Here is a 24,765-nt window from a genome sequence, read left to right as displayed (position 1 = left end):
AATTCGCATAGTGCTTGCATTCCTGAAAAGGGACAATATAAACTGCGCACTTGTACGTGAAGTGGGGGAACAGGTCAGGTTCCAGGTTCTGACCATGATATAGAGGCTTTCCGCCTACGCGAACACCTGCACAGCCACTTAGAAGTTGAATGAGATACAGGACAACTGATGTGTGGAACTGTCTCCACACTTCGAGACATCTAGCGTCCCTGGCTCCCTTCCACTGTCCATGAGGGCCCTTTCCATCATTGTGACAGTCAAAACTGCCACCCCCATCATTGCCCAAATGCCTCCCACACTGATCTCTTAAATCCAACAACACTCTTGGGGTTGTTTCTTAAGCTCCTCGTCACTAACTAACGTGTAGTTAGTAATCTACTTTGGGCTTTTTATTTATCAGGGACAGCTTTTGGTTCTAAAGTATCTTAAAAGATTAGCTTTATGGCTTCAACAGCTATTATGATAATATCTATTTTATTATTATTACTGAAGTTTTATTGTTTATAGCTTGTTAACTGTAAAATTTCTCTTTGGCTTAAAGCTGGTAAGGAATAAGTTTTTTTTTGTTTTTTGTTTGTTTTTTCTTTTTAGTTGGAAACATATTTATTACATTCTTGTTAAACAGTTCACTACATGCCTTACAGAATGGGTACCACAGCCAGAGAATAAGTTCTCTTAAAGCAAATTTCGGAAGCTTTGGTTGCTTTTAAGGAAAAATATTTCAGAGTTGAGGCTTCTGAAAGAATCTGAAATTCAATATAACTAGAAATCTGGTTACTGAAAATCAGATACTTCTTGAATTATCTAAGCCTCCCAGGGCTGCAAATGTTGACAGCATGGCTTTCCAGGCAGATTCTTGGCATAATTTTGAGTGGGTTTTGACCAAGTCATGCTAAGAAATTTGCAACTGCAGCATTCACTGGAGTGTACAAGAAAGAGGAAAAAAAAAAAATAATGAAAACTTTCCAGGGTGAAAGACCTTAAACTTACTGAACTTCTGAACTTTACGCCCTGTTGTGATGTTTCTGACACTTTGAAGAATAGTTCTGGAGAGTCTCCAAACAGCACTCTCCTCACTCCATTCTTAAACAGTGTGAAATCTGTCAACCCAAACAGGTCATCAAGAGGGCAGACTATCACTTGTCATTACTGAGAGGGATGTTCTCTAGGACACTGAAGAAGCTGGGCAGATTTTGCTTTGTACCAAGAGGTAAGGCCTGGCATTTTGAGAAAAAGACTGATTCCCATTCATTCAGAAAGCCGGCTTTAGCACGTACATCTGAATCAAATCTGCCCTATCCGAGTTACCAAAGTAATGACTTGATATCCGTCCCCTGAATTCCTACCAGAAAGCTGACTGTTGGAAATAACTGAGCTTTATTTGCAAAGATGGAAAGTTTAAACACTTGCCTCAGCTCAAGATAGAACCTGATTTTTTTTTTTAATTAATTCTACTGCATGTGACAAAGAAACAATATCAGTTAATGAGAGGCGTGGGAACTCTTTTGATGCCTGTTCTACTTTTTAAGTTTTTTTCTACCGAGTTCCTTAACCTTTTGTTACTCTGTTTCTCTACTTATAAACCCGGAACAATGATAGGTATTATTAGCTCAAGCTATTTTGTTCAGAGAACTGGGACCTCTGGGCAAAATTACCAAGTCAATGAAGTTTTTCTTTGACTTTTACACCTTCTTTTACTCATTCCGTTGTGCTAAGTGCTGGGGATTAAAAAGTACATAAGACGTAGCCCCTGTCCTCAAGGAACTAACAGTTTAGTGGGTACGAAATAACTATGACAATTCTGAGATGCATGAATAACTGTTTTGCTGAATATAAATTGGGGGTGGGGTAGTTATGGGAACTCAGCACAAAACATCAGCAACTACTGGAAACACAGGGAACAGACTTTCCTCCCAACTACCTTCTTTCTCCTCTCTCTGCCTCTCCACCCCACCCCCTTCCAGCTGTTTCCAGAGCAGAGCCTCCCCCATGTCTTTCCTTATGATATAGAGCCCCAAGCTTTAGACTGACTTCTGCCTTCTTCCATCAGAATCTATCTGATATTACCTACCTACCTGCAAACTAATTCAAGCTAACTTATTCATTGATGGGTTAACTCTTTCCAGATGATATTTGCCTTCTGACTGGGGCTGTCCTTACATATTCCACCAGTCTTTTTGAGCATGCACAGTCTAGGTAAATTCCAATTCTTTTCCCCAAGACTGGTGAGTGGAAGAACCAAGACTTGAACCTGGTGATCTCACTGAAAGCCAAGGGATTTTTCCTTGGAATTACACTTTTTTATTCCATCCACTTATAGTGTGCTGGCTCTACCTAGCTAGACAGCCCTACCGGCTGAGCCTTCAGGTGGAGCAGTAGGACGGCGCTAAATATGGTGTACCTAAGTGAAGATGCAAGAGAACCCAGGGAAAATGGCACCTCTACCAGGAGTCATTGCTACTCCTGGAGGTCCAGAAACTATGAGGGCACTGCTTAGGTATCCAGCCACACTACCTGCCTACTGGAAGGGCAGCTGGAGGTCCCAAGAGAGTGCAGATATCCACCCCACCCCGCCCCCCAAACCCAGGATCACTGTTTTCAGCTATTGCTGCCATGGAGGAGCAGTAGTAATCTCCCCTCTGGACAAGGAAATCTCTAGGAGAAGAAGGTGTGTCCGCCTCATGTTTCACCACCAGCCCTGCCCAGTGTCTGGACCAAAGTAAACATTTAGTTAATACTTGAAGAAGGAAAGGAAGGAAGTCGGGAAGAATGAGAGGAAAAGAGAAGGCAAAGGAAGAGAAGGGAAGGGAGGGAAGGGGAGGAGAGGGGAGAGGAAAGGCTGCACTATCAAGACAAGCTTTCTGGAGGAGGGAGAGCTTTTGGAGAGTTTGGATGGACTCATGGGTTTGGATTGCAGAAGAGCATATGGAAGAGTGTTTCTATATGAAGATGAACAATGTTGGTTGGAGTCTGTAAGTAAAGATGAAATTTACATACAGTGAAATGCACAAGTATTAGGAGAAATGTATCTACTTGTGTAACCACCGCCATTATAAAGATAAAGCCAATTTCCATCCTCTCAGAAAGTTTCCTCTTACCCATTCCAGTCTTCCCCTGTTCCCACAGCACTCGGTTTTCTGAGTTTTCTGGTTACCATTCTGTAGATTAGTTCTGATTCTAAAAATTAATACAAATGGGATCATATAGTATGTGTTCTTTTGAATCTAGTTACTTCATAATGTTTTTGAGATGTATCCACATTGCTTGTCAGTAATTCATTCTTTTTTACCATTGACTAGTATTCCATTGTGAGAATTTACCCTGATTTGTTTACCTGTTTTCTGGTTGATGTACATTTAGATCATTTGGAAGGGAAGAGAAGGGAAGGGAAAGGAAGGGAAGGGAAGGGAAGGGAAGGGAAGGGAAGGGAAGGGAAGGGAAGGGTGAGCTATTGAAACAATCGAGGATAGTTCTTCTCTTTGGTCATTCCACAAGTCTTATAGCTGCCAAATCTCTACCAACTCTTCCTCCACACTGCCTCCTTCAGACACAGCAATTATACTCTTCACTCTGAACAATCCAGTGCTAATGATCTCGGGCAAAAGAAACCTCAGTACAAACACTTCATACTCCTCTTGGTGTATTTCTATGCCACACTGCCCTTGCTCCCTGCCTTTTCATCCCCACAACTCCTACTTGAGCAGGACTGTCTACAACTTTAGTAGGTTTTGCGTGTATTAATTTTTTTTTTTTTTGCCAATACAGGGTTTTTATATGCTTGTTTTTAGAGTTTAGAGCTCTATTGTCTCTGTAGCCCTAAAAATAGGAACATATTTTAGACCAACCACTCTACACCTGTAGTTAAGCTTCACCTCATCTGGAAGGGCATGCAGAACCCTGTCCATTACCAGAAAGAATACAACCTCACTCAAACACATGTGGGATTCAGAGGGCAGTGCAAAAACTTCCTTGCATTTTGTCTCAGATTGGCTTTCACTGGTATATAGAGACCGCTTCCAATGGGTGCTTGTATGCCTCTTCTCTTTCTTATCTCTCTCTTCATTCCTCTTCTCCTGTCCTGTCCTCCAAGCCTCTCCACCGTGCCACACCCCCTACGTACATACCAGGAGCCACCTTGCCTCTACCCTTTGGGGGTTATTTGACTCCAAAAAAGGCCAGGGGCAAGTAAATCATCATGTTTTTGAGAGTGGAACCCACTGGATTTTCTTCCTCTGGATCCTATTTTCCGCTTTGTATGATAATTTCTAGGCATTTTCATACATAAAATATCCCTTGCCCATCACAGATGAAATAGATATGAAAGTAGCGAAGTCAATCAAACGTCTATACTACCACCTTCCTTTTTGAGGTCAGAAACACTGTCTTAAAAATGTTGTATATGCAACTACCTAGCACAAAGAAGATGCTCAATAAATATTTGTAGGTGGAGCCTAATCAGTGTTTACCACACTGCTTAAGCACTGAGACCCAGTAGGACAAGTTGCCAATTCATGACTAAAGGGCTTCTATTTCATTCCTTGTCAGCTACCAAAGAGTAGTGTATGTTTATTAAATATCTGTTCCTGATTGAATATTATTTCACATTTTAGAAAACACATCAAGGACATATATATTTCCTGGAGGGAAGGAAGGGGGGAGAAAAGAAAGTGCCCATGAGCCACGTTGAACAAGTAAGATCAGGCTCTCAGAACACGTCTCAGTCAGCAGATGCCCTTCAGGTAAAACCTTAGGTGACTTTAAGGCTTTCCTCCAAAATGGTTAAACTAGAGGCCTGTGTGCATCCTGTCACGATTTTATTTTCAGCAGCTTGTTTGCCCAAGTACCTCCCACTCTTTCCCTTCCCCAGAAACTGCAGCTCTGTTCTGCATCCACAACAAAAATGTTTGCCTTTTCCAAAGCTTGAGGCACTAACCCAGGCCTGCAAATTTCTTTGTGTAATAACATAATAATCAAATCACGTTAAGTCAGTGTCAGTAATACATGTGTTTTCAATTTTAAAGCTCACAAGTGATTTATTATTCACCTCCTAATATTCCATTTGTATGTTTACTGCTAGAAACAAGAAAGTTACATACATAGAATCGCTTCCAAATTTTGCTATGAAGCTATTTCTCTGGTTGTCTTGTAGTTGTTTTATAAGTTGCCTTTCTATATTTCTCACTGTGACATTCCTATTCAATGATATCGATTTTAATCTTCAACTTTTAAATCTTTGTTGGTTTTAAAACACTTGTATTTGTGAATTATATTGACATTTCCTTTTATTATTTTTGTTTTACTATACTTTTTTTATTTTTTTTAACATTTATTTATTATTGAGAGACAGAGGGAGACAGAGCATGAGCAGGGGAGAAGCAGAGAGAGAGGGAGACACAGAATCCGAAGCAGGCTTCAGGGTCTGAGCTGTCAGCACAGAGCCTGACGCGGGGCTCAAACTCACAAACTGTGAGATCATGACCTGAGCCGAAGTCGGGCGCTCAACCGACTGAGCCATCAAGGTGCCCCTTACTATACTTTTTTAAAGGAGAGGAATCTGGGTATTGATATATGACCATACCCCAGGGAAATAGGGTCCTATGCTGGACCTCACATGTCTCCTACTCTTTGTCCTTTCCTGTAAAGGATAAAATATAAGGAACTCCATAGCATCATCTTCAAGGTCAGATATAGCTGGGTCCGAATCCCTGCTCTGCTACTTATCAGTTGTGTGACTTTGGATAAATTACTAAACCTTGCCAGATACATGGCTTCATCTATAAAATATACCCATTACCATCAACTTCACAATACCCACTTTTATGAAAATTAATAGGAAGACAAATGTATATGACTTAGTACATACTCAGTATTTCCTACTTCATCATTCCTAGCCCCAAGCCCTCTTGTTCTTGCTATGGATAGAACACATGGAATAAGAGGCCAGTTGCATTTGTTCTAGATTAAGTACATCCATTATATCTTTGGGAATAGTTTGGGTATCCATGCATTAGTAGTCATCTAAATCGATTCTTTCTTCTCTCTGCTCTAGCTCCATGTGATAATATATAGCTTCCCATGGCCTGTTAATGATATGAGTCTTAATGGAAGCTTGTTCCTTAAGAGTGCCCTACACCAAGAGTTGTAGATGTGAATGCACCTAAGGTGCCACACCTAAGCCATAGAGAGCCATGGGCCATAAGAGACAAATCTCAATGCACAGATAAATATCTCAAGTTCCCTACTGCACTAGGGTGGGTATTTACGTTTATAGAGTTATACCCCAACCACTGCTAATACCCACTTGATTCAATCCATTAAGTCAAAGTTTTCACTCAGGTAAAATATCTTTCAAGTAGCCTTTGTAGCCTATAAAAGAAAAGGCTTTCACTTAAGATGCACTTAATTTCCAAAGAATAAACTATAAAGGATCATTTTCTGGACATTTTTCAAGATACATGTTCTTATCCAGGCCTCTACCAATGGATAAACTCAGCACTAACCTACCACCATTCTCAAGATGTGCTTATAATCATCACAGAAAATCCAACAAATTGAGAAAAGAGCTAGACGTTCAAGTTCTTCTGCACAGAGGATCACCCTTGTTATCTGTTGTTAGATGAATGAATCTTTCCTCTTCTGGATAATTCATTCAATCCTACAATCCCATGGTAGCACCTATTTGGAAGCAAGGTAATGGGCTACAGTAATGACGGGAAAAATAAAAATCTTGCACCTCAATCAACAATCACCTCATCCTTTCATTTCTTCATTCAATAAGCACCTTTTTAGCCAGTCCACACACTATTTAAGACGTGGCCATATCCTGACGGGGCTTACGATAGCGAGCACAGCACCTGCTGCCTCGTCAGAGAGCTAAGAACGCCTGTTACTACCATATCAACTGCAATGCATTAAGAGGACTCCCAGAAGGACCTGAAGGTCTCTGACTGGGAAGTGAGGAGGAAATATTTGAGGTGGGCTGTGGTAGTGTGCATGGCATTTCAACAGGTAAAGATAAAACTCAATGGAAAAGGAATGTGGGAATCAGTACAGAAGCAGAAAACCATAGGGGACCTGGTAGGAGGTGGGAAACAGCAAGAACAGAGACCTATTTATCTGCAAGGGGTCTGGCAGGAGACAAAAATGGAAAAATAAGTTGGCATCACGTTTGGAGAGCCGTGAATACCAGAATAAATAATATGAACTTACCTAAGTAGACATTGGGGAGCCACTGAAGAATTTGGAGCAGAGGGCTGACACAGTCGGGATTGTGCTTGAGGAATAAATCTGTCAGTGGCAGGTGAGGTAGATTGGAGGGGACATCTGGGGGCGATCAGAAGGTTTGCCCAATATCCTGGGACAGGCGAGTGAAGAAGTAGCAGACCAAGTGAAAGCAGAGGAGCCAATGCACATTACAACACACATCTGGAATTTTCGTAGTGAAATGGAACAATTCAAATATCTATCTCCAGATAAAAGACCACATTTATTTTAACTATGTGCTGAGAATCAGGAAATTAATGCAGCAATTTTTAACCTCTGGAGACTTAGAATCAACTGCAGTTTGGTCACCTCAATTTGCTCACCACAAACCATTGCCCTCAAAACTCAGGATCTGCTAAACATTTCAAACTCTGAGAAGCCAAGGGTTCAATAAAACCGCATTGTGCCTGGAGTGTATTTCTTCTTTAGGATGGAGGAAATTTGATCTGCTCCTTACTAATTCATTCAAATTTCATTCAAACTGGGATTTTGAAAACCCTCTCTATTGCCCAAAGAATCTTGAGTTTATTTTAAAGGCCTTTTCCCCTCCTTTACAAAAAGGAAGTAATAGCTTTCCATTCATTCCTGAAGCCAGGAAGTTAGAGATCCATAATCCTTAGGTTGGAATGGATTGTATGGTGGACAAAGCACCGGGCTGAAAACAGCACATTTTGCCAAAAACCAGTGTGTTGTGTGGCTGAGGACAAGCATATGACCTTCATGAATACTTTCTGAGCCTACTTCCTGGTGCCGATGCAGCAGGTGTGCGGACAGGGAACAAGAGAAGGGGGTCATTCTCTTCTATGACTCCTATCTGGTATGCTGGTACCCTCTTCACTGCCAAGAACATGAAAGAGAAATGGCAATTGAAAAAAAATAAATATGTTAGGGGTGCCTGGGTGGCTCAGTCGGTTGAGCAACAGATTCTTGATCTGGGCTGAGGTCATGATCCCAGATCATGAGATCAAGCCCCACTTTGGGATCTTTGCTGACAGAGCAGAGCCTGCTGGGGATTCTTTCTCTCCCTCTCTCTCTCTGCCCCTCCCCCACTTGCACTCTTTCTCTCTCAAAATAAATAAATAAACATTTTAAAAAAAGAAAAGAAAAATAAACATGTTAAAAAGTAGAACTAGAGAGGGGCGCCTGGGTGGCTCAGTAGGTTGAGCGTCCAGCTGCAGCTCAGGTCATGATCTCACAGACCATGGGTTCGAGCCCCACCTCAGGCTCTGTGCTGACAGCTCGGAGCCTGAAGCCTGCTTCGGATTCTGTGTCTCCCTCTCTCTCTGCCCCTCCCCTGCTCATGCTCTGTCTCTGTCTCAAAAAATGAATTTAAAAAAGCATTTTAAAAAATTAAAAAAAAATAAAGTAGAACTCAAGAAACAATTTACCCTGTCTTAAAGACTCCTCTTCCGCCTCCTCCTCCCACTCTGTGGCAGTGTTGACACAAAGCTCTTCTTCTAGTGACAGCCATCAAGGAGTCGTGAGTATTTGTTGTACACAGAAGAGCTAATGACATGGGGCTTTAATACATCTCTATTCAAGAGCTGATTTTAGAGAACTTAAAATAGCTGCTTTTAACTCAAATTGATTTCCCAACTTCAAGTTACATTTTCAAGTGATGGTGTACTTTGTTTGAGTTTATTTTCTTTCTCTTTCTTTCCTTTTCTTCCCCCAGTGTTTTGTTATTGTTGTCATTGATGTTATATGTATTTTTGTTTATTAGCTTTTTGGTATCACCACTGATTTTCCTCCTTTTCTATTAAAGGCTAAGGCTAGAAAGTGCCCTAGATGTTAAGGAATTTCATTTGTATTTTATCTCAATCCAACTGTTCAGGACTTCAAAGGTCATTTGTAATGACTATGTCTTAAAAATATGTCCCTCCATGTGCACACAGTCTCCACATTTGATGCTACAGGTCAAATAATATCCTTGGTTGTCATCAGTCCTCCCCACCATTTTCTAAGTGCTGGGAATACAGGAAGAAATAAACAAATATGGATGACCACTGATGATTTTTGAAAGACTGGGATGGAGATCGTAACATATTTTACAAGGCTTTTTGGCAGCTAGTTCTTTCATGACTAAACACAGACTTTAATATCTAGAGATGCTAAACTCTGAAGGGTGGAATTTGAGTACTGATGTCATTACAGCCAAGTCTGAAGTATGAAATTTGCTGAAAGCACATGAAAATGAATCGAAGTATTTAATATGTTGAGAGGAGCACTAGTCTTATTCAGAGGCTGATGTCGTTAGCACCTCATCAAGACTACAAGCCCATATTGTACCTTTTAGAAATCATAGATATTATTTTTTATATACAGCATCTTTAAAATGTTTTCACCTTTTAAAGTAGTTTACTTAAAATTGTATCTGCAGGGCAAGTGCATCTTAGAAAAAGTTGTTTCACTCTTCAACCCTATGTTTTTCAAGAAAATTGCCATTCTGGACAATTCCTCTAGTTTCCAACTTTGCAGGGATCCTGAACCCTGAACTAGAAGAATTGGTAGCAAGAGATAAAGAGCTATGCTACAAATCTGCTTATTTGCGCTCCAAGGCACCTGAAATCGAGTGAATTAACTTTTTCTCATCTTTTTAAAACCTACATATTTAAAACTAGAATTTCAACCCGATTTCTCCAAGACTTATTGTTCTTGAACTGGAAACTGGAGCACAGACACAGGAAAGTCACTTAATCTGCTCATCATGTATTTAACACCTATAACTTGCAGGATATTGTGGAAATTCAAAGGAAACAAGCAGGAATGTGGCCTCCAAGACCAGTACAGCCTTATTAGAGCATCAGGTGTGTAAAAAAGAGTGAATTTGCAATCATACAGGGCACAGTTGAGGGTTACAGTGGAGCCGATCACAGAAACAGTGGTAGGGGAAGGACCTGGGCCCTAGAACTCCTTGAGGGTTTGAGAAAATGATTTCAAAACTAACCTATAAGTTCTAGCATCTTGCACTTTTTAAACTAGCTTATTATTTAAAAGAGGCATTTGATGATGATATTTCTGTAAACTGAGATAATTAGTTAAATTAAATCAACAAATTGTGTATAGAGTTTCCATTATGTACAAGATTATGCACTAAATACAAGGGTTTACTGTCGTGTGCCAGTCTCCACCTATCAATAGCTAATGTTGTGGCTGGACCAACGCTTGTGGTTCTTATGGTTGCAAGATACCCTTGAGTAGTAACCATCAAGAAACTTTGAAAAAATAAAGGTTTATTACTTACAGGACCTGGAAATTACACAGCACACGTGGGGTTACACAGCAAAGTCATGGGTAGAAAGAGAGAGTGTGTGAGCACGGGCTAGTGTTCTTTATTGGGGTCAGGGGTGGGGACCTAGGGTTTTGCAGACTCAACTCTTTATTGGTGAATTTAAAAGGTAAGAGTGGGGAATTAAAGCACAGGAAGAGAAAAAATAAGTGGCCCATATGGTTAGTTATCGAAATCAACCAAGATCTCTAAAACAAGGGAGCCTCAGTGGAAGGGAGGTGACCTGGCTCTTTATTCAGTCCTGTGGCTGACAATGTGTTTATTTAGAAGAGCCTTCTTTGAAGTGGATGCCCCTTTGAAGCGAATGGCCCTGCGAGCAACGTTTAAGTCAGGCACTGGCATTACCAAAACCAAATTTTAAAAGCTGTCAGGACTTAACACTACAATTGCAAAGTTTGGTGAGATGATTTATGCTCTTGGGGGCTAATAAGTTATTTATACTAATAACTCTATAGTGCAAGATATGTTAAAAATCCTATAAAAGAAGAATAACAAAGCCTATGAATAGCCACTAACCCAGCAAAGACTTTCATTATTATTATTATCATCATCATCATCATCATCATCGTATAATATAGGTATTATAATGAGTACAATAATTATCAGAGTAGGGCATTTATTAATAACACATTATTTAAAAGATTCAGGTGCATTAATGCTCCGAAAGTATTAAGTTTATGGGAGTTGGGTCTCCATGTTTGCTTGAGGCGAATTCTGCTCACTTAAATATAAAGGCATTCTTTGTTCTTATAGCACCTGCTTTATTTCTGCATCAGTTACTAACTATTCAGATTCAGGAAACAGTTGATATAGACCTTGCTTCTGTATAAGCAAGACTTATACGTTGACAGAAACAGTAAGTACGCTTATAGATTTTCTTATCCTAGATATTTATTCTGGGCTTAAGGTTTCTCCTTGTACCAAAATTTATCAGCCCCTATAAAGAGAATATGCCATGAAGAAGGTACTCAAAATGAAAATAATTTTTATTAACATTTTTTGTATTTAAGCCAACCCCAACTTGTGAAATTTAAAAACTACCATATCAGCAGTGCCAATATAAACTTCGTAACCCTAAATTAGTGTCTAAATTGTGCAGAGATGTGTTAATATGTACATATTTGTGAAATTTATAAATGAACAAGTGAGCAGAAAATGAATTTCACAGTCCAGGTCAATGCACACATAGATGAGGCAGTGAAACTATTCTGGAGCACCATTTTAACTGTTCCAAATGAAAATTCGGGGACCAATAGCCCATAAAACGACAAAATCCAAGCAAAAAGCACCATTACAATAACTGTGAATGCCTTTAAATAATGACTTTTTTAATTATATAAAGATATTAAATAAACAGCAAGTCGTTATTAGGCACATCGCTAAGACTCTCCAGATTTTCACGAGTTGAATTCAGCTGAACTATCTGTAAAATGAAGCTTAATCATTTAAACTTCTACCCAGATATGCATATCACTATACCCCTAATTACCAAAGTCAGTACACTGGTTATTCACTGAGAGTTCTTTTGGAAATAAATGTATCTGATGTTATTCAATAATTGTATGATACATTTGAACACTTCAAAAAGCAGTGCCTGGGGCAAGCATACAGCATGGCAATCTATTCACGTGTTGTTTCTTATACGGATTTTTTTCTCCCAACCGCACCTTCAGCTTATATCCTAATTTGTCGTGATCTCACAGAGCACAAAGTGCTCCCTAAATTACAGTTAACAAATACGTTATTAATACTGTTTTAAATAAATTTATCTTTCTTGCATTATTGAATGTTCTCCTTTTTAGAGAGCTAGCCTGAGGATTTTTTCATTTAGCTTCATGTACGTCTTCAAATAAACCCCATTGTTTTCATAAGCGGCTACCTGAAATCAATTCTGAAATATTTTCTTACCTGGTAAAGAATAACCCAGATAGAAGTGCCGAATGGCATGATCATGGCTTGATTGGTATTTTAGAAGAAAATGGCCACCAGTTAATGCTGCAGCAGGGTAGATAGCTGCCTGCCAATCTCAGGAAGTTCGAAACTGCACAAATAAAGAATATACCTCATGATAACCAATTTGTTCCAAAACTTTGAAAATCCTCACTGTGAATAACATTGTATGCTACCTTTTTTTAACCTACAGGCTACCACAAAAAATTAACCATGAGACGGTTTTATTGTCTAGATTTATTTTAATATTGAGCATGTTTTACATTATCTGAGCGTGTGCACCAAAGATGTAAGACAGGGTAAGAACCAGGGCAGTGGGGTACTTACTTCATACTCCAACTTAGAAAGGGTGCCAAATAGCTCAGTAATCAAGGTATATCCTATTTTAAAGCAATATTTTTTAAATAACAGTTAAGGCCAAAAAATATCAAAAATTTAAATAAAGATCGAAAGAGACCTACATTCTGGCATGTTGGTGGACTACTATCTGTTTGACTACAAGGTTAAAAAAAATAAGGGAAGAAGGGAATCTTGCCATGTTCTTTGGCTTAAGGGCAAAATGGATCTAAGTTAATACTTGATAGCATCATTAGATTAGCAGTATTTTTGTCAACATGGTAACTGCAATGAATACAAACCATTATTTCCTATCATCTGTATTTACTATATGTAACTTAAGTGTCATTATCTTACCTATGAATCTGTTTAAAGTATCACACCATTTAGAAAGCTGAATGGACGTTTACAAAGGAATACAGTTGATACTTGAAAAACATGAGCTTGAACTGTGTGAGTTCCCTAACACAAAGATTTTTCTCAGTAAATACAGTACAGTACTGTAAATGTATTATTGTCTCTTCCTTATGATTTTCTTAATAACATTTTCTCTAGTTTACTTTATTATAAGGATATAGCATATAACACATGTAATGTACAAAATACGTGTTAATCAACTGTTTATGTTATCAGTAAGACTTCCAGCCAACTGCAGGCTATTAGCAGTTATGTTTTTGAGGTGTCCAAAGTTTTATGCAGATTTTCAAGTGCACAGTGAATGGGCCCTCTCCAGTTCCCACACTGTTCAAGAGTCAACTGTAATCCATAATTCGAATTTGCTATGTTTGTGGCATACTTCCATCATTCAGGCTTACCTTGTTTACTTCTGGTGCCATTATGGAAATGCTCTCAGCCACACAGGAGATTTTCTTTTAGTATCTTAGAAGGGGGGAATTTTCATAGAATGCTAAAAACGGAATAGATCATTGTATGGCTTTTTCCTTTTAGATTTATACATAACAGGAATAACTCATTTCATTTACTTATCGACATACTTGCTCTCATTCTATATAATTCTACATAGAACCATCACATTTCTTTCCTCCGCCGTGTAGCGAAACTCCTTGGGCTGTCTGCACTTGATAGCATTGCCTGAGATTTCTCTTCTCATTCTCTCTTCTTTATATATAAAATGCCTTCAGATTTACAGAAGATTTTCAAGGATAGGATAACATTCATATACCCTTTACCCAGATGCACCAATTATTATTTTGGCCTATTTGTCTTTGCTGTATATTTTTTCATAACCCTTTGAGAATTTGTTGTGCACATCGTGCCCCTTTATCCCTAAATATTTCAGCATGTCTTTTCATAGAAAAAAAGGCATTCTTTTGCATAACCACAGCTCAGTGATCAAATTCAAGAAATTTGTAGATAGACTATGACTATATCATATCCCAACTTCACAAATTATTCTAATAAAGTCATTTTTGGAAAACTTGCTCTGATCCAGGATCCCATTCAGTCATGCAAATGCACTTAGAGCATGATATCTGGTATCCGTTATCCTAAAACAATACCAGAGGCTATCTTTGACTTTCACAACATCAGCATTTGTTAAGAGCACAGGCTGATTATTTTTTAGAGTGTCTTTCAACTTAGGTTTTTCTGATGTTTCCTCTTTCGGGGGGGTTGGCTGTGCATTTGAAGCAGGAACAGAGCATTGGCAATGTTGCGTCCTCAGTGCATCACACCAGGAGGCGTGTAATGTCACCTTCTCCCATTATTGGTGGTGTGAACTTTGACTACTTAGGGAAGATAGCGCCTCCTCCACTAAAAAGCTACGCGTATTTTCCTTTCCAATTAGTAAATCCGTAAGGAGATACTTTGATACTATAAATTATCCTGCTGCTCTTTAAACTTTCACCGAATAACTTTAGTGTCCACTGATGATTTGGGCATGAAGCAATTATCACCATAAAAGTTGCAAAATGGCAATTTTCTGACTCTATTGGCTCACACTCTCTGCAAGGAAGAGCTTTCCCTTCTCATTTATTTACTTACTTAGTTGCTTACCCATCAGTATGAACTCGTGGGTTCTTCTTTCAGTCAGTGGTTTATAACCAGCTCTTCCACTATTTATGTTGATGCTCAAAGTTTCCCCTATTTGTTCACAGGGACCCCCTTCAGGTCATCTCCTCTGTCATGTTAAATGATCTCATCATTTATCAACCTCTCCCTTATCTTCTGGCATTATAAGAAGTTACAGTCCTTCCTGTACTTTGCGGCCCCGGTCCTAGACTCGACCATTTCCTCAAGGTGGTCTGGCTCCTTTTAGTGAGAAATTGTCTTTTAAAACCAAAATCTGGAAGCTAGACGCGTGACCAGGGTGTTGTTGTTTCTAGGTTGGATAAAATGTGCTCTATTAAGTGCATAGTTCAGCTCATTTTGACAAATTTATACACCCGTGGTCAATTTTCAGTCTGCATTGTACTTGATTTATTAGCAGCATTTGATACTGAGGACATCTTCCTCCTTGCAATATTGTCTTCACTAGGCTTCTGAGAAATGATCGTTTGTTTGGGGTTTTTTTTCCCCCCCATACCCACTGGATAGTCCTTCTTAGTCCTTTTGATTTTTCTCTGTTCTTCTCTATATCCTTTCAAAGTTGAAATACTGCGGAACTCAGACTCTGATGCTTTTCTCATCTGTATGCATGCTCACTCCCTAGTTAATCTCATCTGACAACTCTCGGATTTGTATCTCTAACCCAGTCTTCTCCCCCAAGCTCTGGGTTTTATAGCTACTTATTTCTATCTGACATCTCCATCTGAATTTCCAGTAGACATCCAAATTCAGCACATGCAAAACTGAAATCCCCTGTACAACTGCTCTACCTGCAGCTCTCCCGTCTCAGGGGATGGCAGCTCCATTCTCCCAGTTATTCGGGGCAAAATATACTCTGGATCCCTCCCTCTACTTCTGGTTCCTTCACTGGTCTCCCCCCTGCCCATGATCTCTTGCCATCATCTCTTGCCTGGATCATTCCAATGGCCTCATAACAGCAGAGCCTTCTTCAGATCCTTTGTCTCCCTCTCTCTACCCCTCCCCAGCTTGCACTGTCCCAAAAATAAATATTTTTTAAAAAATAGAAAGAATTTCAGCCAAACAGCATTTCCAGAGAACAGCAGGTTTTGCCCAGCCCGAATTAAGCCTTTGCATGCATAATGGAACCTAAGGACAAACTGATTTTGGTAGGTGTCTACCATTGGGGAAGGCCACATTGCCCACTGTTTCTCTATCCATTGTGATTCTGAGTTTCCTAAAGGAGAAGGGAAGACAGGAGGAAGCATCAAAGAATCCAGAATTTCTTTATATATGAACTGTACGTGTTTCTACTAGAGTGTTCAATTTTTATTTTTTTAATTTTTTTTAACGTTTATTTACTTTTGAGACAGAGAGAGACACAGCATGAACGGGGGGAGGGTCAGAGAGAAGGAGCCACAGAATCTGAAACAGGCTCCAGGCTCTGAGCTGTCAGCACAGAGCCCGACGCGGGGCTCGAACTCACGGACCGCAAGATCATGACCTGAGCCGAAGTTGGCCGCTTAACCGACTGAGCCATCCAGGCGCCCCTAGAGTGTTCAATTGACTCCAGATTCAAATTGGGCAGAAGATGTCTCTTATGTGACCCTGGAGTGACTCATAGAATTTCAGCTGAGATAAGACATACCTTGACAGGCATTCAGATAATGTGCTTGGAGTATTTCTAGACAGTCACCACAATGTCAATAGTCAAGTTTTGAAAGGCCCATGTCACATGAGTATTAAAATATCTCTACCGACAGGATCAGGCTTTCATGGCCACCAGTAAAAGAGAATATACTCCATTACAAAGTAGACACCCTCTCTGCTTCTCGTCAGGGAAATCTAGGTCCCTTCTGAACGGAGAGTATTGATTCCTTTGCCACTGATGTTCTGGGACATTAGGAAACATTTTCCTCGTGTATAAGCTAGTGTATTTAATTCAGAGACTGTAGGATGAGAACCTGGTCTAAATTTTTGAGACTTGGCTTTAATATCACAGAAAAAGCATAACTACTCCTTTCAAATGCATGCAAAAGTATGTGGATTTCACTTACAAAGCATACCAGTGTCATTAATAAGAAAATGATGTTTTTAATTTATATATTTCATGTCTTCCAAAATTACATTCAGAAATGTCTTGACATTTTAATGAATGTAATATATAAGAAAGGTCATTTTCGTTCTAGAAGAACTTCAGATGTAGAATTAATAGACTATTAGTCTTTTCAATTTATCTCCTTTATAATACATTGTATTTTTACATAGTAGAGAAAATAGGGTTTATTAAATATATAACTTCTTATTTGATTACTTTCCACAGATACAACACACTCAGGGGAAATTGGCACCAAGAAAAAGGTGAAAAGACTGTTAAGCTTTCAAAGATACTTCCATGCATCAAGGCTGCTTCGTGGAATTATACCACAAGCCCCTCTCCACCTGCTGGATGAAGACTACCTTGGACAAGCAAGGGTGAGTCAGTTACCTCTCTGTTCCCTCCCATCAGGCTAGTGGCCAAGAGCATGTGCCTCAGTTGATAGCATTGGGGTTGGAGTCCAACTTCTGCCACTGAGACGCTCTGTGATTCTGGCTAGTTAACACGTCTGTACTTTTCTTCAAATATGAAATGAAGTTAATAGAAACACCCACCCATAGGGCTGATGCAGAGATTAAATGAGGTAAAGCATGTTTACATGTTTTATATATTCATGCCTAGCACATGCTAGCTATTTTCATTTTTACAAATGGGCAAAACATATGTGCATAACAGTAAGTAAGTAAAATTTTGAACTGACGGATTACCACTGAGAGAATAACTAAATCTTTAAGCCCATTGAATTATCTCCTTGTAATAGCTACACTGAAATTAACCCAATAATTACCAACTCCTTTTTTTTTTAATGCTTATTTATTTGTTTTGAGAGAGAGAGGGAGAGTGAGGGAGGGGCACAGAGAGAGAGACCAACTAGGCTTCACTCTGTCAGCATGGAGCCTGATGCGGGGCTTGATCTCCCAAACCATGAGACCATGACCTGAGTGGAAAAGTGGAAATCAAGAGTCCGGTGCTTAACCAACTGAGCCACCCAGGCGCCCCCAATAATTACCAACTCTTAATTCCATTTACATCTATCAATACAGTGCATTGTCCTTTGTATAATTTTTATTTCATTTAAATAATTTTCACTAATTTTACAATTATTTTTACCATTCATTGATCAAGGGTTGAAACTAACATGTGACTATCCAAAAAAAAAAGGTTAACAAGTTATCTCTAGCCTAAATTGTCAAAGGAGTTTAAATTTCAAGATAAACTGGCATAGTTTAAACAAAGTCAGAAGTAGTGTCTTAGAGTTTATATGCTATGTAATATTATGCTATCTATATACTATTAAGAAATATATACTATTAATATATAGTATTAATGACTAAGCAGCAAGTAATATCAGAAGAACTAATTCCCAACATTAGATCTAAAAAAGGTGGGGGTGGAAATCACTCCTTCTAACAACTTAAGTCTTGAAATTGAGTGAATGTCTGGTTGGTTGGTTGGTTGGAGAAAGAAGAACAAGCCTGAGATCCCAGCACTGGGGCATCAATGACAGAGCACTCTCGTGCCCCCCTCCCCCGCCGAGCAACCACCCCTCAAGAGAGGTGACACAGACATGTAGAAAGAGCTGTGGGTCACAAGTCAAGAAGATATCAGGGATCAAGTCCTGGTCCTGCCTTTTGTATTTGACTTGGGTAAAATGCTCAGCCACTCTAAATCTCACAGATAGCCTATTATTCTTTCATTTTTCTGATAATGTTGTGAAGGTCCATGACAAGACCTTTGGACTTTATTGGAAGATGCAGGGAAGACCTGTAGTGGCAGGAGAGTGAGCTTGTCCTTACTGGAAGTGGTGGCTTTGAGAGGAGAGAGGAAGGTCAGTCGCAGAAGCCATAGTGAGGATAGAATCAGCAACCACGCTTTGCATCTGAGAGTTAAAAACCATCTAAGCATGGGGTATTTAAAAAAGAAAAATAGGATGATAAGTCTACATTGGACAGTAGGTCTTTAAATTATCCAGTATTTGCATTTGCCCACTCCGGTTTCCTATCTGTTAGAGTGTATTAGAGTGGTTCATTTCGCATTTAGTCCACATTGAGCAGAATAATGTGCTCAGCAATCATTTTTACTTCATTTTTTTTAAAATTTGATGTAAACATTCTCAAGTATATAGTAGTTTGTGATGTAGAGACTTTACTGAACTACAATTTTAACAGATAGCAAATTTCATGTGTGCTTATTATGTACAAATACTATTCTAAGCACTCTACATACACTACCTTATTTAATACACACAAAAATCCTCTGAGGTAGGCAATATTATCAGCCATATTTTTCATATAGGAATCTGAGGTACAGAGAGGTTAAGGAACTAGCCCAAGTTCCCACAGCCAGTAAGAGATACGGCTAACACTGAACCAGCCAGTTTGATTCCAGAGCCTGTCCCTTTTACACTGTTGTTATTAGTACATAGAGTAAGGTTTGTTTTCCCACAGACCAGACAGCAGTGTGCTACTATCTTCAACTTCTCAATTGTTTAATTCATTGTCTGAAAGTAAATGTTTAAGTCTCCGTTATGATTCATTGGAGTGCTGTTTTTTGTTTGCCTTTTCAGCATATGCTCTCCAAAGTGGGAATGTGGGATTTTGACATTTTCTTATTTGATCGCTTGACAAATGGTAAGTCACCCAAAAGAATTCTATTTTCAGACACTGTTATTCTTTTTCCTTCTTTTTCCATTTTCATAAGTCTGCAGCCACTCGAGAAGGGCCAGGGCAAGGGAAAATTGGTTCAGATGAAAAGTAAGGACTGAATTAGGCCTTAGAATCTTAAGACCATTTCCTTCTGGCCTTGATGATCCCAAAGGAATTTGGAAACCACAGATTAGATTCTTTCCTCGCAGAATACTTGGGCCACATCCAGACGGAGGAAGTTCATTGTTAGTGGGTGAAAACCAGAAACATTAAAGCTCATCTGATCAGTCCTGACTCTTACAGGGCAGACATTTGTACATTTTCATTAAGTGAGCTGAATCTTCCCCAGTGCAAGTATTGTTCAGAGAGGCTGGGCATCATTGGAGGAAAACATTAGCTGATGACAGTGTGTAGAAGTGTAGGTTGCAGCTGAAGGGGAAAATAGACATTCCCATTGATTTCACTTTTAAAATCATGGTGCCTATAAAGATTTTGCTTAAGAAAATAAAATCTGATTATACATTCATCTGCCCATTAAACAAATGCTGATAGGCCTAGAAAGCCAATGAAAGGAATCCTATCTGATGCTGACCTTCACATGCTCCACCATCGACCAGGCTTGTACTTTAAGTCATTACAGATGGTGTTCTCACCATTCCGTTACTTGACAAATAACATACAGTTGAGAGAGACAGCCTAAGCCCATGAAGCCGAGCTTCACACTGTGGAAAACTAACTAGCCATATAAGGACGGACCCCACAATCTTATATTTCACTTTGCTCAAATCAACTGAGAAGTGGGTGCCAGTAGATGAAATCAATTGTGAATGAAAGGATTTGTTCAATGATATTTGTTCAAAAGAGAGTATAATCATGACTCTCATAGAATAAGAAATGATTCTGTGTCAAAGAATTTAACTCAGGGAATTTAACCTGTCAAAGATTTAACTCAGTTAGAGATCCAGTAAGATGCTACAGCTAGTTAAAGGAAAATTCAGAGAACAGCACATATATAAACAGTAAGAAATGCTCAAATGAACTTATAAGTAGCTGTAAAACTGGGAGAAACTCTACTGCATTTTCACCCGAGTGATTTCGTTTGCATGTATATGGACAAGAACGACTCGCAGTGCTGTTAGTTACCTACAGCTTTGAGAGTTATGAAGTAGCTCAAAGACAATGGAAGCTGCAGAAGCACAGGATCAGGCACCCTGGAAGAGTGTGTCTAGGCAACACTTAGTTTTCCACTGAAGACATCCAGTCATCATCTTGGTCCATTCCAAAGTCTTTCATAAATTCTATCATGCTTTTAAAATTCAAACTCATTATTCTTTAATAAATTAACACATTTTTATTCAGGAAGGAAACAATATTTCCTGAATGCTTACAAGTCACTATTGCTTCAATTTTGCCTCTCTGATAGTTGTAAACTATCTCATGGTCACATCTCATCTTGGGTGATTTTGAATGGGGAGAACAAGCAATGGCCATTAAGCAATGCGATGACTTGGATACCCCTGTGACTCTAAGAATTAATTGGAAGCAACTTAAGACACATTGCAAGTGACTATTAAACTGTGTCTTTAAAAAATACACACACACACACACACACACACACCCGTGTGTGTGTCCCTGATACAATAGTCAGACTCCTTCTAACTCTTAATGCTTTCATTGCCTTTGGTATAGAGTGAAGGTCTGAGCTAGCTCGTTTCACTTGTTCGGTACGAGACAACCTAGGATCAAACCACAGTCATAGTGTCCTTTATACTTGAAAGAGTTCAAAACTAACAGGGAAAAGGAGACCTATCAGAGAACTTCCATTACAGAAACTTTGGATTCTTTTGTCAGTCTTGATAGTTCAGTGGTGATAAAAATGTGTTGAAATAGGTGACTGTTTTCCTGTAGGAAACAGCCTGGTAACACTGCTCTGCCACCTCTTCAACACCCATGGACTCATTCACCATTTCAAGTTAGATATGGTGACGTTGCACAGGTTTTTAGGTAAGTCTTTATTTCCATATTCTACCTCCTTTCCCCTGAATTATGGCAGTCCATAATATTCTTCAACGTTAAGTGGCAAGAACAAGAGCAGGGTAGATGAAGACCTCAAGTTAATCTTAAATTATCCCATCTTAATTTTAAAATATGGTTTACCCATTTAAATCCTTGAAAACAATATTTACTTGGTCATGTTTATAAGAGATAAAAGCTACATAAAGAAAACAATCAAGAGCATGTAACTGTTAAAGAAATTATTGATCTGCTTACATATCAGCAAAACCCCAGTTAACGTGTGCCTCAAATAATTCCAATCTGGACGCGAGTTGCTGAAAGTCTTCAGTAGACTTTTTTTTTTAGATAATAAGAACTACCATTTATGTAGTGCTCCCTACATGCAAGATGCTCTCAGTATATTATCTCTAACCATTTCAACAAGTCAGCAAATTGGGTGTTGTCACCACCATTTGGCTCACAGTTAAGGAAAAGTAGAAAGACGTTTCATAACTTACTCAAGGTCAACACTTGTAATTGGCAGAGCCTCAGTCCAAGCCCAGGTCTGTCTGACTTGAAAGCCTGCCATGTTTCCACTCAACTCCGCCCCATCACTCTCTATCAAAAACAGCCCCAGTTCTTACTGGACTTTGTGCACATGATTATTTATCTGCCAAATTATCCAGGGCACATTTTTAATCACCATATAACTTCCTGATGCCATTTAGCTTGTTTCTGGCTCCTTTGATGTGCCCTATGGCTATGCTTTGGATTTGGAAGCTGACTTAATGCCTCCAGAGTAAAGTAACAGTGACATGAGAGCAACAGAAGTAATGACAACCTACCCTATCTGGTGCTTAAATATGCTGGGAACCCTTCTAATGACTCGCATATATTAATACATTTAATCCTTAGAGCAGCTCTTTGAAATTGGAACTATGGTTATCCCCATTTTATAGAGAAGGAAACTGAGGAAACTTATGGTTAAGCAATTTGCTCAACATAAATACTAAGTGATAGAGCCAGAGTTTAAATGTAATTGTTTTTAAAACCTGTAAAATAAGTAATACGTGGCACAAAAGAAATATTTGAAAACAGCTCTAACGTGGCTCAGTTCCAGAAACACAAATGACCTCAGGCTAATTGAGTTTAGATTTCTTGGGCAAGGTAATGGCCACAAACTGGCCAAATAATGTTTATTTGTCTAAAGAAGGAGAACACAAGATACTTTGGACATGTGTATGCACACAGAGTAACATAAAGACTGTAAAAATTTGATGATAGAAATAACACCAGAATTCAGAGCAAAATTCGTAGCATGGGCTGAGAAAATATGGCCACACTTGCAAATCTGGACATTCTGTACACACTGAATATATTGCATCCTAAGCATGCCCTGACTGTTAACTAAAGCAGACTAATTGCTTCTGTAATTAGCAAAACAAAATGGCCTTGCTTATGTCTCTACTCGGTTCCAAGAGCACTCTGGTCCTTACACTGGAAGGGTATGAGAGATGCTAACTTAAATCTGAATAAGATAGAAATAAAACCAAGCTCTCCATTCGGTCAACACAGTACTTTGAATTTCTGTCTGAAGTAACGTCAGATTTGTTTTCGCCAGTGTTTGCTGTTCAAGTGATAAGCCAATCTTTGGACATCAGGGGTCTGATGCTCTTTAAAAGGAAACCTCTTTTATGACATATTATTCATAAATGGCAGCAAACTTAAATAATTAAACTATAGTGTGAAATAAAGTTGTCCTTTTCCTACATATTTATTTTTCCAATGAATGAAAGCCTTGATGAATGCCAGAAAGGGGTGATTTATGAAGGTGGTGAGGAATCCCAAGGGCCTCACAAATCCTTTTAGCCTTTCTCCCGTCTGCCCTCCCCCTCCTCCTCACTAAAAACAGCCCAGTAGAGCTGCCAAGCTTGCAAACCACATTTATTTTTAAAGGATCCCCAGGCTGCACATTTTGGAGACACTGATATTTTTTAAGTAAAAGGGACCCTCAACAGTTCAGAGCTAGTCTGCCCTTCCTGTTTTGGTTCTAGCTGATTGAGTTATCTGTTTGCCTCCTAGTCATGGTTCAAGAAGATTACCACAGCCAAAACCCATATCACAATGCTGTTCATGCAGCCGATGTCACCCAGGCCATGAACTGCTACCTGAAGGAACCCAAGGTAAAGCAAGACTCAGCCACCGCCTCAGCATTGGAAATGCCAAGTAAACTGCCTGCTAAGCCCCAAATCACCCAATATATCAGAATCACTGTGTATGGATCATTCACAATATGAACACAGATTATTTCTACTAAAGTTCCAGTATCAGCTCTGAAAATTATACGAAAGAGAATGTAAATTTTCTGATTTTTTTTCCTCATAATTTCTGTATTTTTGAGCCTGCATTAGGACAAAAACAACCCTCTCCGTGACAATCTACATCTTAGATATCTTCAAAACTCTCAAGAAATCATTTTGTCTTGGACCTTTGCCACCAGTGTTACCCGCAGTGAACTTTTCTGGGAAAATCTCCCACCTCATGGTTTTTGATCAATGAATAGAGTCAAAACTCCTCAAAACTCAAGCTCCATTTCCTATAAGCCAATGGGGCATCCTGATTCAGGCCCAAGAAAATTTGTGACTTCAAAGATCTCAAAGTATGTTCTGATGCAACAAACGAATCCAATACTAAAAACATAACAATAATATTCATTAGTTGAAATATAAGCATTTTTAGCCATATAAAACTTAGTTGCTAGAACATACAGGATGAATTTTCTTAAGCTTTTTCAAAAATGATATCCTAGTCCAAGTCTCTGTTTAGTTCAGTTTTAATATCAATCACTAAATATATAGATGCCAGACAGGCATTCCCAAAACAAAACTGGGTAGATGCCTCACCCTTATAAAATATCCCATTAAAGGTTGTGTTTTTAATCTGTAAGTTGTCCAAAAATTGTAATATATCACACCGTAGTATATTTAAATTTAGTGCTAGATTTGCATTCTCCTGCTTGGTTTCTTAGTGAACAAAAAAAAAAAAAAAAAAAAAAGACAGATTCTTACACATTCCCCCACTATTTATTACACATTGAAGAAATATGCAAATTTTGTAATTCAGCCCACTCTTGATTTCATATTCAGTGGCAATGATATAGTGGA

At 39.0% G+C, this 24,765-nt stretch overlaps 1 protein-coding gene across 4 annotated transcripts in view; it reads left to right on the top strand.

Moving 5' to 3' along the window:
* PDE7B (phosphodiesterase 7B) overlaps window positions 1-24,765 on the top strand; it is a 576,923-nt gene that overhangs the window by 519,125 nt on the left and 33,033 nt on the right. For all 4 annotated transcript variants that reach the window (XM_019420496.2, XM_019420494.2, XM_019420495.2 and 1 more), the window contains 4 exons: window positions 17,187-17,338; window positions 19,528-19,591; window positions 21,515-21,610; window positions 23,684-23,784. In XM_019420496.2, the coding sequence (XP_019276041.2) occupies window positions 17,187-17,338; window positions 19,528-19,591; window positions 21,515-21,610; window positions 23,684-23,784 (413 nt within the window). The remainder of the gene's footprint in view (window positions 1-17,186; window positions 17,339-19,527; window positions 19,592-21,514; window positions 21,611-23,683; window positions 23,785-24,765) is intronic.

Source organism: Panthera pardus, unplaced genomic scaffold (genome assembly GCF_024362965.1).
Source record: "Panthera pardus isolate Hobbes unplaced genomic scaffold, ASM2436296v1 HiC_scaffold_17, whole genome shotgun sequence".
Classification (NCBI taxonomy): Eukaryota; Metazoa; Chordata; class Mammalia; order Carnivora; family Felidae; genus Panthera; species Panthera pardus.
This window is presented reverse-complemented; position numbering and strand designations above follow the sequence as displayed.